This window comes from Astatotilapia calliptera, chromosome 20, assembly GCF_964374335.1.
Source record: "Astatotilapia calliptera chromosome 20, fAstCal68.1, whole genome shotgun sequence".
NCBI lineage: Eukaryota > Metazoa > Chordata > Actinopteri > Cichliformes > Cichlidae > Astatotilapia > Astatotilapia calliptera.
In genome coordinates, this window is record NC_137441.1 from 32,715,821 (window position 1) to 32,732,882 (window position 17,062).

Sequence of the window (17,062 nt, forward strand, 5' to 3'; positions counted from 1 at the left end):
ACACCTTTGTCATTACATACATTATTTAAGTGTATAAAAAAAATCTGTTATGCATATATTTTTCAGGCTTTTCATCATAAACAAGGCACTACGTGTAATATTTCCAGAGCTCTGATGGTCTAAGATGTGTACAGAATTAGTAGATTAAATGGACTCAGCAGTTTGCGAGTTGTACTATACATTCAAGGCTCTAAATGAGCAGGAATAGTAAACAGACTACAAGACAAGGGATTGCATTATTTGTCTTAGTCTCTGCAGTGCAGTGAATGGTGAATGAGGTTTTGTTGAACAAACCATGGGAATGATTCCTTCCTGCCCCTCCTCCTGCTTGCCCATCATGGTGTAGGATTTGCCAGCTCCTGTCTGGCCATAAGCAAAGATGCAGACGTTATAACCCTCAAAAGCATGCTGCAGCATTTCCTTTCCAATGTCATTGTACACAAGGTTCTGTGAGGCAAAGCAGGGGTCATCGGGCTGCAATAAAAAGAGAAAAATATATTTAAATATATGTAGCATCACAATAAGATTTGCATATTTTCTTTGCTTTTAGTGATTAGAGTTAAAACTCACAGAGGTATGAGACCAATAGGAGTAATCAAAACTGAAGGTCTTTGCTGGTTCCTTTGGGGCTTTGGGGTTGAGGATAGCTGTGGAGGAGGAACAAAATTAGTAATGGGGTTGATATTTTCTAGATTGAAAGTTGAAGTGACACAAAAACTACTTGCATGTTCTGTTATTTTAAAAAGCTGCCTTTAGTTAGTTTATGATGTCTTCTACAGAATTCTTTAGTTGTGTTTCTTCAACCAAAAGCAGCTTCTGTGCTCAATAATATATATAACCATGCATTCCTCATGTTTTCCCCTCATGTCTTTCCTACATTTCTTTTTAAAGTAAATAAATAAACAAAGACTGTAAATTTAAATTGGAGTTACTAAATAGACCCAAATGATAAGACATATATATATGTGATCCTGGTTGGCAAATAGCAGCTACCTCAGGTTCCTGTTCCTCAATTAGAGAGATATTTTTGGCAATGCAAGTCACATGAAACAGTGGCAGACTACGAGATGCTGGCTTCTTTTTTTTTTGAGAACTGCAACTGTTGCAGCAAGCTCTGCCACATATGGTTTATCCTTAACCAGTGTTTTAATCATCATCATTAAGATTGACATCATTACAAAATGACAGTTTGAATGAAAAACACCAGCCTACTTCAATCACACCACTTCACCTGCTCTCGCTCAACACTACTCAGCCATTCCCCGTCGCCACATGGACAGTTTTTAATGAACAGAAATCTGCTGCCATGCCTGGCATGTCACACTCCTCAACCATGCTGGTTGGTACTGCCGGTGACAAGTGCACTAGATTTCACACTGGATATGTGACAGGCAGAAAGCGGGATGTTAATTTACTATAAGATAACCACAGAAATCACTCCTCTTAGACAAACTAAACTTTAGGGATTAGAGTTGTTTTGTGCCATGGCTGCAGCAAGAGACTTTGCTCAGGCCAGGCAGACAAATGCATACCACCACCTTTAGAAGTGAGGAGGAAGTGGGAGAGGAAGGAGTGAGAAAGAGGCTAGTGAAAGAAGGGTTTGGAGAGACTAAAATAATGCGAGTGCTCAAGGCCCTAGCAACAGTCCAAACAGATCAACAACAGAAACCGAAGGCAGGACAAAAGGGAAAAAACTATCTGCGCCTTAGTAAGAATGCTACAGTCTGTGAGCGTAAGTATTTAGAGCATTTTCAATCTTTCCAGGGAAGTCTGCAGAAGCAGTCACAAAGGAATAATTAGCGTTGTGTGATGCCCTGTGCTAATGGGCAAATTAAAGCCAGGTTTGGCTCCTCAACATGACGGTGCTTGAGAGGCTTTTGCATCAAGATGTCGCCAGCAGAGTGCCTTGTGTGCTCAGAGGATTTCAGCGCGCTTATCAATAATGCAGGAGATCTGGAGAGTCGGGGATAGCATATCGTCCTCCATGGGTCACAGGCTGACAGAAAAGCACAGCATGTCCTCAGAAACCAGAACACTAACTGCTTCATGCTAAAACTATGATGATTAAAGCAGCAGCTATTTCACTGAAGCTCATATAGATTCATGCAAAAATAATCCATTTGACTGTGCACTCTACAATCTTTGAACAGGTTAAGGTGCGCAGGCAGAGTAGCAGCTTCCATATTGGGCACTGGAAGAGGATACAGCGAGACAGGCTGCTAAATAAATCCCAATTTCAACTTTGACCTGCCTCCAAAGGGAAATTGGAGACTGGGGATGAAGAAATGAAGGGGGATTTAGGTTACCAGTGCCCTTATTCGCCTTTCCTGGAACAATCTACAGTGGCTATTAATGAGAAAGCAGCCTAAGCTCTGATTCAGTGTCAATGAGGCAACTAAGCATTAAAAACAGAAACATGATGAGAGAGTTCCACATGTGGGGGAATTTAGACAGCGATATTCCTATTATAGGACAGAAGTCTGATGGTGACAAACTCTACCATACAGGGAATCAGCATTAAACAAGCTTTTTAATCTTGGACTCTCTCAATCTTCCCAAGTTCAATCTTGGACAAGACACTACATGGTAGCAACTACTAGGAGATTGATCAGCTCCTTAATATGAATCATGCTCATGTAGTACAATTATCTCATTCAATAGCTCACAACATTGCTCCCAGAAAGGAGAGCTGGTTCACCCATGTGGTGTCATCAGTGTGTCATAAGAGTGGGTCTCTTCTGTAAGAGCCTGTAAAGGTGTTCTGAGGTCAAGATACCCACACCTTCAAAAATGGGGCTCTAACTAGTGCTGCATCTGCACATAAAGGATACCAATGGCAACGGTTACATATTCACAGTCTGGCTTTTATTTACACATTGTGTTGAAAGAAGTAAAAAGAAAAAAAACCCCACACCACTCTAATATTTGTTCATGATATTGGTTTGATACTGACTGAAATAGCTGGGTTGGGTGTCTGTGGTACTGTGACAACAGGGAGGGATTTTATTCAAATATAAGTTATTCTATGTTTGGTTTGCTGTGCTGTGTGTGACCAGGGGTGCACTAGGTCCTAGAAAGAGAGCTTACACAGCATGGAGGAAGCTAACAGCAAACTATTTGGAGTTCAAGATATTTCATGCTTGCTACGCCAACAAGTTTGATTTGTTTTTTGTTGCTTTGCAGCAGTTTGTGAATTTATGTTAGCAAATGGTGTTTGCTAATGGTGCTTTTGCTAGCTAGGCAGGTAGCACTGGAGTCTATTAACAGCTGGGAGGCTCTGTGCTACATTCAAGAACAGCTAAGACAGATGGAGGAACAAGAACAAGTCCAATGGGCACCGAAATAAGCTGTGCCCATTGTTTAGAAGATTTCCTGTTTAAAAAAATAAAAATAAAATAGCAGTTTTGTTTGTGCGTCTTCTTTGCGTGCTCACATTTCAGGCTGTTCCTCTGCACACAGCGTGGTGGCATGCTGCAATACCGAGAACTAAAAAAATCTGTTTTGTTTAAATTGGTTGAATGAATAAAGCAGAGTCCGATTGTGAGGGTACAGGGAACCAAGAGAGACAAAGATCAGTGCTACTCAAGCATAACAGGTGTTTTGTCCGATGCCACAGAGATTTAAGGATCAAATTAATAAATCCAAATTGAGATTTATTGGTTGTATTTTTAAGTTAGACTTCTCTGCTTTGGACACATTAACACTAACAATAGCACATATCCCAATTTTGTTTAAAAATAAGTGGAAATTAAAAAGTGGCATTATGTCTAACTGAAAAGCATAACAGGAAACCTTTTAAGGACTGAATGACTTTATTTCCTGTGACAATTATTTTTGATTTTTGTTAACCGAGTGGAAGAGTGGACTGCAAATTATTCTGGTTATGTGGTTTTATTTCATTTGTCATTATTATAATGACTAGCACAAACGCAGGCCTGTGGGTCTCGTTTGCTTCGCTCAGGCATAAAAACACAGACATGTGTGTAATTTTATCGTGCCATTCTTTTTATGTTCATTATCACGGTGTATATTAAGAAACTTGCTGTTCATAAACACCAAACAAATGATTTTTTATTTTAAATATATTGTTCTACTTCTTTGCAGACTACTTATTAACAGTTTAAGACAAGCTAATCAGCTACAGGCACTATTAGTTACAGTTTGTTGAAAATGTATGCATATCTGTAAACAAGAACACATTCCAGTGATCCCAAAGTGCCACTGTACTAAAAATTGTTTAGCAACATTTATTTAGAAATAACAATGAACACATATACATAATGTAGACATAATGGCACATTTGTTTTGAGATCAGCTACTATATATAATATATATGAAATTTATAATAATCTGAGTCTTAAAAATAAAATAATCCCCAAAAACTATATAGATGTAGTTGTGCTTTAATCCAATCAGAAAACGTCCAGCAGCAAAAACTTTCCATGCCTGAATATTCTACATATTCTTTTCATACCACACTTCTGTGTTAATTGTTTTTCCAAAACGAAAGGCAACAATTCTTAAATTGTGTGGATTTATCATTCTCTCCTTTCTTCTCACAATCAGGAGTACAACCTATACATTTAACATCAATATTTGATTGATAGCTGCAATCAATCAGGATGTGACTGTGGAAAATACGCAAAGTCGTGGTACTTGTATCTACCAGGAGTAGAAAGGTTGGGCTGGTGTGTCACATGCATGTGTCAAATTGTTGCATTTGACGGGCAGAATGTGGAGAGTTTTATCCTCACCATCTGATATATATCTGATCAGTCAATCACAAAACAGTGCCCTTACACTCTAGCATGACATGCCTACACCTGCACATCTCATAAAGCACATGAACAGGGATTCACACTTAGTAAAAGTCACAAGTCCTGACTGAAATAAATAATACTTATAGTACCCCCCACTTAATATTCAGCCACAGTCACATCCTGAACTTGAAATGGCAAACGCATCCTGCTGCCTCATAAGCAACGTCATCATTCCGTCTTTTTCATCCATGGCAACAGGTATAGGACCAGATTCTGGTTGCCATAACAACTCAAACTGGGCACAGACGTGGAGGATGCAGCACATCTCGTCCTCTTTTCTCTCGTCTCGAGCGTTCGCCGTTATTGCCCTCGCAAACTATTTAGACATTCTTAAAATTCAAGTTTATGGATAATTACAGTCATTTATCAAACACTGATTTCCAGGTTTAAATCCTTTGCACATCTTAACAACCAACATGAGGGCGGCACTGCAGACTTTAGGCCACTTATGTCAGGCTCAATAAGGCACTGTTTACCATCCCGCTGTCGGTAAGCACTAAACATCCATTACATTAACAGATGACATGCAAATCTACACATATGAGGTACTCAAAAGGAGTCAAAATTCTCTTAAGACTGAGAAACGTAGACAAACAAAAGCTATTGTGTGGCACATTCATCTGTTTGCTCTTCCGAAATGCCACGGTTTTACATTTTCAGCTCCTAGGAATTTAGGATTGATAGGATGCAAGCCCTCCACAAGCCCTCAGGGTGAACAGCAGTTAACTAACCACATCCTGACATCAACCTCAGCTGGTTGTTGCCAGCAGACATTTTGTGCTACAGTGCTCAATATGGGGTCTATAATCCAACCAGGAAAGAAAAAAACTCCCTCAGTAATTAGGTTGTTAGGAGGTCTCCAAGCACCAGATGGAGACTAAAAGCTAGCCCTTTTCACCTGACGCTAACAGCCAGAGTCTAAAATGGCTGAACAAAATCGACCTCTCTCTCTTCCAGTAACCCTCTAAGGATACGCCGACTGCTAAGTGAAGCTGATCGATGACTATCTGGGATCACAGGAAGGGGGTGAAGACATTAGGGTGAATGCATATGGAAACTTTGAAAGAGAAACAAATGGGTGAAGTTAAAGGAACCCAGAGAATATCTGTGCACAGCTGGAATGACAACACGTGCTTCTTTGAACAAGACAGGAATTTAAATAGCATCCCTGGGGTCTCTGTGTGCATATCCAAGCGCATCTGTGTGATGTTCACTTCTGAATAATATCACTTCAAACATTCAATTCATATTTACTCACAAGAGTACAGACTGCTCTTTTCCACTAAATAAAAATGTTGGTTACACCAGTTGAACCAAAACCATGTGCACTTAACTACTAATTAAATAATCTCATGAAATGTAACTTCACAGGCAAATTACTTTTAGTGATAGAAAATCCATTTGTAATAGCAGCTGAGAGAAACATTTAAAATTCAGCGTACAGCATTAGCGCCCAGCTTCTTACTTATTATTAAATATTGAAGGCCATAGTAATCATTTTTAAATGGATTGCAATTCACCGTCACTGGATGTTTTTATTTCTAGAGATTACATCTAGGTGCCCAAAACAATAATGGAACCTCACCAAAACAAACCCCATGTCAGAAAATAATTTTCTGCTTTGGTAGAGCTCTGGGTCTAGAATGATTTTCTTCTCTGCTAGTTAATATGTAAAATACAAGATGGAAGCAAGTCAATTAAAAATTGTTGTTTCAATAATGGAATTTCTCCCAATAACATAATCTGATAATGTGGATCATGGTGCTGATTAGAAATGCCGCTTAAAACCTAATCTCTGTCTCCCTCTCCCCCTCTGCCATCTAAAAAACAAACAACCCCCCCAAGAAACACCCTGCATTGGTATAAAAAGCCAGAGAGACAGAGAGGGTAAACTAAAACATTACAGCAACAAAGTCTGACAGTGAAACTGCTGCATCCTCTACGTCCACAGCTGGTATGTTTTACACAGATGCAGCCAGCACTGAATTGAGATCAGAGCAGAGGAACTTTATTGATCCCAGAGGGAAACTGAGTTGTTATAGCAACATACAACACACAGTTTAGGGTTTGTTTGTTTTTTTTGCATCATTCCTGGTGAGCTCTGCTGTCGCTTCCTTCCCTGTTCCAGTCCACTTTTCAATCAATCAACATTTGATCGATGCAAAGCATCACACGTTGCTCGACGCGCTGCACAGAAGCATGTTAGCCTTGGCTGAAAACTCGCCTTCACAGGCAAATCCACAAATTAAGCATTCAGCTGTGCTCACACTGGAAGAGATTCATTTGTCATACATCACTTTGAAGCTGACGGCTGGTCGCTTGCACACACCCCAAGCTCTGGTGCCTAGGTGACCCTCTATTGTACTACCAGGTCATATGTCAATTAGCGGTAATCTTCGCTTTCATTGGTAGTTGCTTCAGTTGCTTACCGGGAATTTGAGAAAACTTTTACCTGAGTCCGGCCTACTTCCCATTGCCTGCAGTTATGACACATGAAGAGCAGAGTATCATTCATTTTCTATACAGAAGACTTGAGGGAAAAGGTAAGTATAATCACTTAAAAGATTAAATCTCCATTTAAGGTCACCGTTGTCAAGTGACACTTCAACGTCTGGTTCTTGCAGTATGGATAAGAATCACAGCTGCTTCATGCTACAACACAATTATTCCTTTTGGTAAAAAGTGTGAGGTATTGTATGAGAAATAGAAAATGTTGTGTACACTTATTTCAAACTACAGCCTCCCACCTGTGTCAGTTTGTGGATGAATGGTGAAGCGAAACAGCTGTTGACATGAACCAACGATGTGAGCAGTGCCACAGTAACGCTAATATAGCTGTTCACTCTCAAGTAGCAAGACTCAAGTTTGGATGAGGTACATGCTGAGCTGGCCACAGAAATTCTCTGCGTGTTGCATCCAGTGTATTTAGGAGAGTGTGTTTGATGGCTTGGTTACCAGGGCTGCGGCACAGGTGACAGAGTTGTCGCTGGATGCGGCTTAAAGCTGAGGGCTAAAAGTAGTGTCTGAGCACTGCAGCGCACATTTGCAAACAGCTGAGCTTGTCGCAGCCACAACACAGCACATACAACATCTCCAAAATAGAAACTTACACCTTGATTACCCCCCTTTGGATACAGTGACGTTCATGTAAGGTCAGGGTGGGTTGCCAGGTGGCCTTTAATTAAAAAAAAATATCGACACAGCAAATCAATATGCCTCTGTTAAATACTTCTGCCAGAAAAAAAAATACGTAACTTTCCAAGCAGCGAGCTGAGTTTTTCTTACAAGGAGACATGACCCTTTAAAACAATCTATATCACGGTCACTGACTCAGACAAACTACAACAAACTTTCTATTCATGAAAGAATCACACATTTTCATTTGATCAGATGAGTGTACTTCAGAGGCACTGCTGGAACTTTAAAGGAAGGCACTAAATGCATCTCAGCTTCTACTAAGAAGTCCGATCACGTCATTCTTCTGCTGGGTGAGAGGAGAGAGGAAAAAAGGCACAGGAAGACACTTGAACAAAGCACTGAATGCAGGGTATTGCATGCAGGGTTTGAGCCTGCAAAACACATTAGGTAATCTGTTATGACAAGGCTCTATGCGCCGAGTCCCCTCTGTGACAATGACCCTTTTCACACTGCCCTATCCCCCCCTCTCTTTTTTTAGGGAAGAAAAAGCATTCAGAAAAATATATACTCTCAGTGTTTTCATTGGAAAGTGACTGAAGTTAGCTTAAAAGCAAATGTAAAACAACAGCGCTCCATTCAAAAGCATGTTTTATTTAACTGATGCTCTAAAAGTCAAGCTTTAAATGCATTCAATACATGCGCCTAGGTTATCTGATGAAATATGGTCTGAGCAGGAAATCAGTGTTTGCATGTAAGCCCCTGTTTACTTTCTGTTTCTGAGCTATCACATATAAATCCCACCACCTACCAACTTAAGAGGATTTCTTTAAAGCATTTTGAGTGATAGTAGAGAGAAAAGAGAGGCAGTCTAGTAGGAGTATGCTTTTTTTCCCCTTAATATGCATATATGTATGTGGTAACAGGCTTTCTCTTAATTCCTCGCCCCAATTTAGGATACTGGGTTTCTTGTTAGCATGGTGAGAAATAAGAAATCGCTGAAAATCTTGAATCAATACATTTTTAACAAAAGTTGTTCCAAAAGGAAACAAAAAAGCCCCACATGCGTAACCTGATCATAGGTGGAGTTGCCTGTTTAGCTAGAAAGCAGTGGGAGAAGCGCAGCCCTGGCCGGCCCATGTGCCAGCTGTTCCAGCTCTGACGACTGTCTATTTATACAGCAGCAGATGGCAGTTAGTGCCTAGCATGCCGACAGACTGTCAGTGACAGGAAGGAATGGACAGATTTCAGCCGCCCAACCTTTCCGCTGAACTTGTAGCCAAACCATACATTGCTCTGAGCCCACAGACACTGATAGCTGGCGAGTGCTCCAACTACCTCTTGATATTAGCAGCTTATGTGGACTCACTGAGTCCAGGATAACAGAGACTACAGAGAGGCTTCTAGAAGCCACCAGATAGAGAAAACATGCAAGGCCAGCAGGACTCCATTCAGGAGCTAAACAAACACAGAACTACAACAAAGAGAGAGGGATGCCAGGCAGCCTCACAGGTGATGGCATGCAGGGTTAATGAAATCAATGCTGAAATAAGACTAAATTCTTTCTTTCTTAATTTAAAAAAAAAAGAAAGAAAGAAAGAAAAAATGGTTTCAATTCTAATTACCTAAACTCTGTATGTCAACCTAAACTCTGGGAACATACTCCAGGATAGGGCTGGGCCATATCATACCGTTCACAGTAATCACAGTATAATGTTGGGCAACGATAAGAAAATGAAATATCGCGATAGAATATGGGTAAAACGCGCATGCTCAGTGCCTTTATTTTCATAGGCACATGGTGGAAAAAGCATGGCGGCGACAGAGAATGAGATGGGCGAAAGCAGATCGTTGAATGAAACAGATGAACCAGAATTGGTTTGTAAAAATGCTGCAACTTCAGTGGTGTGGAACTGGTTTGGCTTTCGTCCATCAGATACACAACAAACCACTATTTTTGGTAGCGCATGCTAGCGGGCCGCCGTTATTACCGTGTTTTTTGGAAAATATGGCACACTTAACATCAATCCTTTGATTTTTCTGAAAATCAAAAGTGCCCCTTATAATCCCGTGTGCCTTATGTATTAATTCTGGTTGTGTTTACTGACCTCGAAATGATTTTATGTACACGGCGCTCGAAAATCTGTCAAATGTTTTAGTACGACTTTGCTGAGCTACGAAGCCGCACCGCTTGATGGATTGTCGGAGCATTACGGCTATCGTAGGCAGGAGCTTCGCGGAGTGATACGTACTGTGCTTCAACATAATATTACCGTATTGTGTGTGTGTGTATAACCTCTTTTTAAGTTTTGTGGATATTATACATTGTTATGCTCAGGATATGTCGGCCAATTTCCTCTGGAAATGCATTTTGGTTAAACTGTCAGCAAGGAATTTGCATTTGAACTGCTAAATTGTTATATAACTTTAATGCACTTTTTTTTGCACTAATAAAGTTGTGGAGTTGTAAAGTATTTTGTCGATTGTCAATTATATCGACAGTTATATTGTTATCGCAAATTTTCAACTGTATATCGTGATAAATATTTTTGGTCATATCGCCCTGCTCTACTCCAGGACCTTTAATTCAATCAATCAATCAATCTTTATTTATAAAGCACTTTTCATACAGAAAAAATGCAGCACAAAGTGCTTTACATAGTTAAAAGCAGCCCACCCCACCCTCCAACTCACTCCCCACACTCTCAATACACATATATCCCCCCACCCCCACCCACACACACATACACACACGCGCACACTTAAAGAGTAAAAATTGGGCTGGGCTCGCATGAGCCAAGTGAGGAAACATTATAACAGAGAGCCATCTGCACCGGGAGCCGGTCACAGACCGCAGCCTCCGGGCTGGGCACACAGCCGGAGGGAGGCAAAGGAGCCCCCCAACCAGGCTGAGAGGACCCCAGAGACCCAGCAGCCACGGTCAATAACAGCCCCGGTGCAGAGAGCGCCCTCCGAGGAAACACTGGAGATATGACGCAATACGATGTATACAGGGTAAAATGATAAAATAAATAAGAACAGGATACAATATAAATATAAATAGAGTAAGAAGATTAAAAAATGAATAAGAATAAAATCAAGAAATATTAGGTAAATCCTAAATTAATAATAGAATAACAGGATAGAATAAATAAGCATAAAAAATAAATAAACGCTAAGTAAAAGCTAAATTAAAAAGGTGGGTCTTGAGCCTGTTCTTAAAAACATGTACGTTCTCTGCGGCCCTGAGCTCCTCCGGCAGGCTGTTCCACAGACGAGGACCATACCACTGAAAAGCTGCCTCTCCGTGAGTATGTGTCCTGACTTTAGGGACAATCAAAAGGCCAGTACCAGAGGACCTCAGGGTCCGCGAGGGTTCGTATGGTAAAAGCAGATCTGAGAGATAAGAAGGCCCAAGACCATTAAGACATTTAAAAACCAATAAAAGAACTTTAAAATCGATCCTGAAACACACGGGGAGCCAGTGCAGCGATTCTAAAACCGGTGTAATGTGGGCCCGCCCTCTGGTCTTCGTCAGCACACGAGCTGCCGAGTTTTGCAAGAGTTGTAAAGTTGAAATATTCTTCTTAGGAAGACCAGAGAGCAGGGCATTACAGTAATCAATGCGACTGGTAATAAAAGCATGCATCAGCATCTCCGTGTTGGCCCGAGAGAGAATAGGGCGGACTCTGGCTATATTTTTTAGATGATAAAATCCAATTTTGGTTACATGTTTAACATGTGGGATAAAACCAAGCTCAGAGTCAAAAATAACACCCAGGTTTTTCACTTGTAGCGAAGGACATAGTGAAAATGCCTCTAATTTAGACAAGAGTTTCTCTCTCTGAGCCTCAGGACCGACAATTAAAACTTCAGTTTTGTCCTGGTTAAGCTGTAAAAAGTTTTCTGCCATCCAAGATCGTATATCCAAGATACAGTTAAAAAGGGCATCCATTGGTCTGGTGTCATCAGGAGACACGGAGATGTACAGCTGCGTGTCATCAGCGTAACTGTGGAAGTTCACTCCATGCCTCCTGATGACACTGCCGAGAGGCAACATATACAAATTAAAAAGTACAGGTCCTAGAACAGACCCTTGAGGCACACCACATGTCATTTTATGGATCTTAGAGGAGCATGTATCCATACTCACCATAAAAGTTCTGTCAGAGAGATAGGAAGTGAACCAGTTGTGTACAGCACCAGAGAGGCCCACCATGTGTTTTAGTCTGTTTAAAAGAATAGCGTGGTCTACTGTATCAAAGGCTGCGCTTAGATCCAGTAGCACCAGGACAGAGCTTTTGGGCGTCCCAGTTACATCTAAGATCATTTAAAACCTTTAGGAGAGCCGTCTCTGTGCTGTGGTTCACCCTAAATCCAGACTGGAATATCTCCAGGATCTGTCTATCATTGAGAAAATCAGTAATCTGAGTAAAAACAAGTTTTTCTAAGACTTTACTTAAAAATGGTAAGTTGGATACAGGTCTGTAGTTATTAAAATCATTACAATCCAAATTGCTCTTCTTCAGAAGGGGCCTCACCACCGCCGTTTTAAAGGCAGCAGGGAAGACACCCAACTGAAGAGAGCAATTCATCATGTATAAAAGCTCAGCCTCAAAAAATCCATAAAGTGTTTTAAAGAGTGAAGAAGGGATTGGATCTAAAAGACATGTGGTGGGTCTCACTGTGGAGAAAACTTTCTGAAGGTTTTCAGCATTAACCAGGACAAAGCTGTCCAGTGTCTCCTCAGGTACAATCGAGCCCTCAGATGTGTTTACAATCATATCGCGATTAGATAAAATATCAGATCTGATGGCGCTGATCTTTCCCCTGAAGTGGTCTGCAAAATGCTCACAGAGCGAGTCTGTGGGGGTTCTTTGGGAGCTGTTAAAATCAGGGTTAAATAAATGATCTATGGTGGAAAAGAGGACCTTGGGATTATTTTTGTTAATACTGATTATTTTGGTGAAGTATGAATTTCTTGACTTCCTTAATGTATTATTGTAAATTTTAAGTTGCTCGGAAAATATTTGATGGTTGATATTATTTTTATTTTTCCTCCATCTCCTTTCTGCTGCCCTGCAATTTCTTTTGAGTTTTTTGACTTCTTCGTTTCTCCAGGGTGATGCATGTTTTACGTTAATCTTTTTGGTGGTGAGTGGAGCAACGGAGTCAAGGCTTTTCTTCAGTTTGCTGTTAAAATAACTAAAAATCAAATCGCAGGGTGCAGGTAAAATCACAGGGGGGCATTTGACTAAAACCCTGGTAAAATTTGCAGCCACTTCAGAGGTTAGATAGCGCCTCCTCACAGTTCGCACCGAGGTCTTCCGCTGAATAAAACCGGTGATGTTAAAAAACACACAGTAGTGGTCAGAGACAGCCAAGTCAACAACAGAGGACACGCTGGTGGACAGCCCATGGGTGATGACCAGGTCCAGAGTGTGTCCTCTGTTGTGAGTCGGCTGCGTGACGTGCTGGATAAAATCCAAACAGTGAAGAATGTTTAAGAATTCTTTTGTTGCAGGGTCAGAAGGATTATCTATGTGCAGGTTAAAATCACCGGTTAAAATTATCAGATTATATTTTGAATGTATGTTTGTTAAAAATTCTGAGAATTCCTTGATAAAAGCAGCGCTGTCTTTAGGTGGTCTATAAATTGTGACAGATAAAACTGGAGGGCTGCTGAAAACAATAGCATGGAATTCAAAAGTGGTAAAATGATCAAATAAAATTTGTTTGGTGGTGAGTGTGTTGTTGGCTAAAGATGCAGTCCCACCACCTCTCTTACCACTTCTAATAGAAAAAGAGAAATTAAAATTTGGTGGGGAGGCCTCAGTGAGAACAACTGGTGCATCCGAGCCCAGCCATGTTTCAGTTAAAAATAAACAGTCAAGTTTATTATCTAAAATTAAATCATTAATAATAAAAGACTTGTTCAACAGAGAGCGTACATTTAAAAGTGCCATACTGATTGAGACTGGTGGATTATTGACAATAGAGTTGAATGGATGTTGATATTTTTGAAGAGGCCGGAGGTTATTAATGTTTTTGGAGTTACTGGATTTATGATAATTCTGTTGCTCTCTGTTTGTGATTATGACGGGTATTGTGTTGACTGTGGGAGAGAAAGGTCCTAGTCCAGAGTTTTGTGTATTACTGTTAAAAGTGGAACAAATATAGGAGCTGGGACCAGGGGAACATCAGTCAGTGGCAGACAGTGGCGATGTGCGGGAGTGCTGTACGCCAAATGCCAAATTGGCGGACAGCAAACGGCGTCCCCAGGCGTTGAGGTGGAGCCCGTCTGCCCCAAAAAGATGCCTCCTCTCCCAGAAGGCATCAAAGTTGTTAATAAAACCCACGCCGTGGGAGATACAGGCAGAGGAAAGCCAGGTGTTAAGGCTGAGCAGCCGGCTGAAACGGCCTATCCCTCTGCCACAGGTGGGGGTGGGCCCAGAGATAAAAGCACTCACCTGCAACTGACCAAGGAGGCTGAAGAGTTCGAGGAAGTCCAACTTCAGCAGCTCAGATTGCTGTTTGGGGATGTCATTGGTGCCGATGTGGATGATGAGCCGGTTAACCTGTGGGTGGGATGCCAGAATGTTGGGAATTCTGTCCACTATGTCAACAACAGTGGCTCCCGGGAACGACAGCGTGAGCGCCCCCCTCATCCGCACGTTCCTGACGATGGAATCCCTGAGGACCAGCGTGGAGAGAGGAGGTGCCACCGAGGGCTGTTGGCCATCTGAGACGCCCGCGCCGCGACACCGGGGGTGTTCAGATGGAGATGCGCCAGCCGGACTGCGTGAGTGACTCCCAGGTAGCCGCGCCGTGGGTCCTCTTCTCCGAGGAGCCGGGGTAAAGCACAGCTCTCCGCGGTGAGTTTGCACCACAGCGTCGGGTTGCCCGCCGCGGCTCCGGGGGCGTAGTGGTGGAGATGGCGCAGACCTCAGCGACACAGCGGGATGGCGAGGGCTAGCGGTCAGAGGAGGAAAGTCCACAGGATCCAGGACATTGAATTTATTCTCCAATACTACCGCACCGGAGGGGTGAGGGTGCGAGAGACGGATCCTCCTGCCCCCTCTGCAGCCACCACGCGTCTCAACCATGGTCCATGGCGCTGGCGCTGGTTGGAGTGGAGTGGAGCTGACCAGAGCCTTGGGTCTGGCCCCTAGCTGAAACCAGGAGTTCTCGTCCTTGGCAGAAGCACCAGCGACGCAAGTTGAGAGCCCGTGTTGACTGTTGGCGGGATCTTGGGACACAGCAGCTGGATGGTGCACTGTGTCGGCTAGCTCAGCGCTAGTAGCGGTGGTTTGAGCTTTGCCAAGGAGGATCGTGTCAAGTTCGCATTCAGCCCCCTGGATTTGGTATAGCGTGGATATCCTTTGTTCCAGCTCGATCACTTTTTGGCTCAGGTTGATGCAGCTTTCACAGCTGGATGTTGAGGTAAGTGGTGCCATTCCGGAATCTCGTACCGGCGAAAAAATTGGCTGAAAAAATTAGCTTTTTTCAGCCAATTTCACAGCTTCAAGAGGCACCGCTTTTCCAAGAATTATATTCTCCTTGGTGCAGGTGCTGCCTCAAAAGGTCAAAGAGTCTGGTATATTCCAATTTAAAAATAGCACTTACTTTTAGAGCACTGAATATTTCCTGCATTAATCTTGGCACAATAAGCCCGTGGAGCTGCACGTGCTCAACTAAAAAAAGAGGAACTGAAAATATTTACAGAGAAAGCAGTTCCTCTAAAGTTTAAATTTTTAGAAAATTTGGTTGCACACTACAGAACAAGATTTTAATGTCAACTCAACTGAGGTGATCAACATTGCGAGTTAGAGCAGTGATTAATTAATAACATTTACACACAGATGATGGTATAAAACATGAAATTACAGCTGAAAAAGTCATAAAAATGACAAGAAGAGCAAAAAAAGGGAGAGAGGGGCTGATTCAACTCCAGTAACCTATGACTTTAACATGAGTGCAGTGCCCTACCGTCAGAAACAATAAATCCTGAAGGAAGGAAAGTTTCTTTGACAAGTATAAATGAATGGATCGGCAGTGCAGCATTACTTGTTTTTATATTTAAATCATGATAGAACAACATCTGAAGTCTGTCTAAAAACAGTGGGGATGCAATGGTTTAAGCAGCCAATATTCAGCTTGTGGAGCCACACAACATGACATTTATTGATGTCAGTAGACAATGTTTATATCAGTTTTGGGGTCACCTCACTTTTAGGGTCGTTGAATCCAGTTCCAGATATCTGCATATTTGAATTTGTGCTTAAAAAGGAGGGGGAGTAAATTAAAAAAAATCAAAGACAGAAGGAAAAAGAAAAAATTCAGTGCAGAAATCCTCAGAGCATCTCTTCAGTGCTCAGATTATCATATGGCCCAAAAACAGTGGGAACAACGGTGGAGACCGAGCTGTGCAGACACGGGGAAGACAGCACTGCTCACAACAAGCTCCTATTTTACAGAGCAGTGACCTGGATTTTCTTAACTAGCCTCTACTCTGCAACACAAGTCTTACTTTAAATGTTCCCTGGCTTTCTGTACGCATTGTGACATCATGAACACGGAGCAGGCGCATGGATCGGTGAAAACCTCACATTTCTTTTCCTCTGGTGTACATCTTTCAAAAAACCAAACATTAGGGTTAAGCAGAGATTGATGCATCATGTTAACATTAGATGAGTGAACCTTTCACAGAACAGTTTCTCTGCAGAGAACAAAAGTGATGTGTGAAAGTCTGTGTGCTGCATGCATATGCATCCATGAGTGGGTGTATACTCCAATGATCTTCATTAGCTTCCCAGCAAAGGAATCCAGTACCTGACCTAGTCATGGGTCAGCTGTCCCGCCTGATTAATTAAGGTTTCAAAAATATTACACTGCCAAACCCTCCACTCTGGACGCATGAATAATACACAGGGAGCATGATGCCCACCAACAAGCTACTCGTGCTCAGACTGCAAAGCTCCCTGGGCTGCCTCTGAATTCAGCCCCAGACTGTGGGAGGAAACCAAACAACACAGTCTGGAAAGAGAGCCGTGTCGGTGAGGGCAAAAAACTTAAAAACACATTCACTTTCTTGAATGTGGGAAAGT

The 17,062-nt window shown here is 41.9% G+C and overlaps 1 protein-coding gene across 20 annotated transcripts in view; it reads right to left on the reverse strand.

The window, feature by feature from the left end:
- The window catches only part of LOC113013488 (kinesin-like protein KIF1B), a 66,073-nt gene that overhangs the window by 38,621 nt on the left and 10,390 nt on the right, over positions 1-17,062 (reverse strand). For all 20 annotated transcript variants that reach the window (XM_080295228.1, XM_026154445.2, XM_080295230.1 and 17 more), the window contains exons 3-4: positions 571-647; positions 295-474 (exon numbers count right to left, since the gene is read on the reverse strand). In XM_080295228.1, coding sequence (XP_080151354.1) covers positions 295-474; positions 571-647 — 257 coding nt within the window. The remainder of the gene's footprint in view (positions 1-294; positions 475-570; positions 648-17,062) is intronic.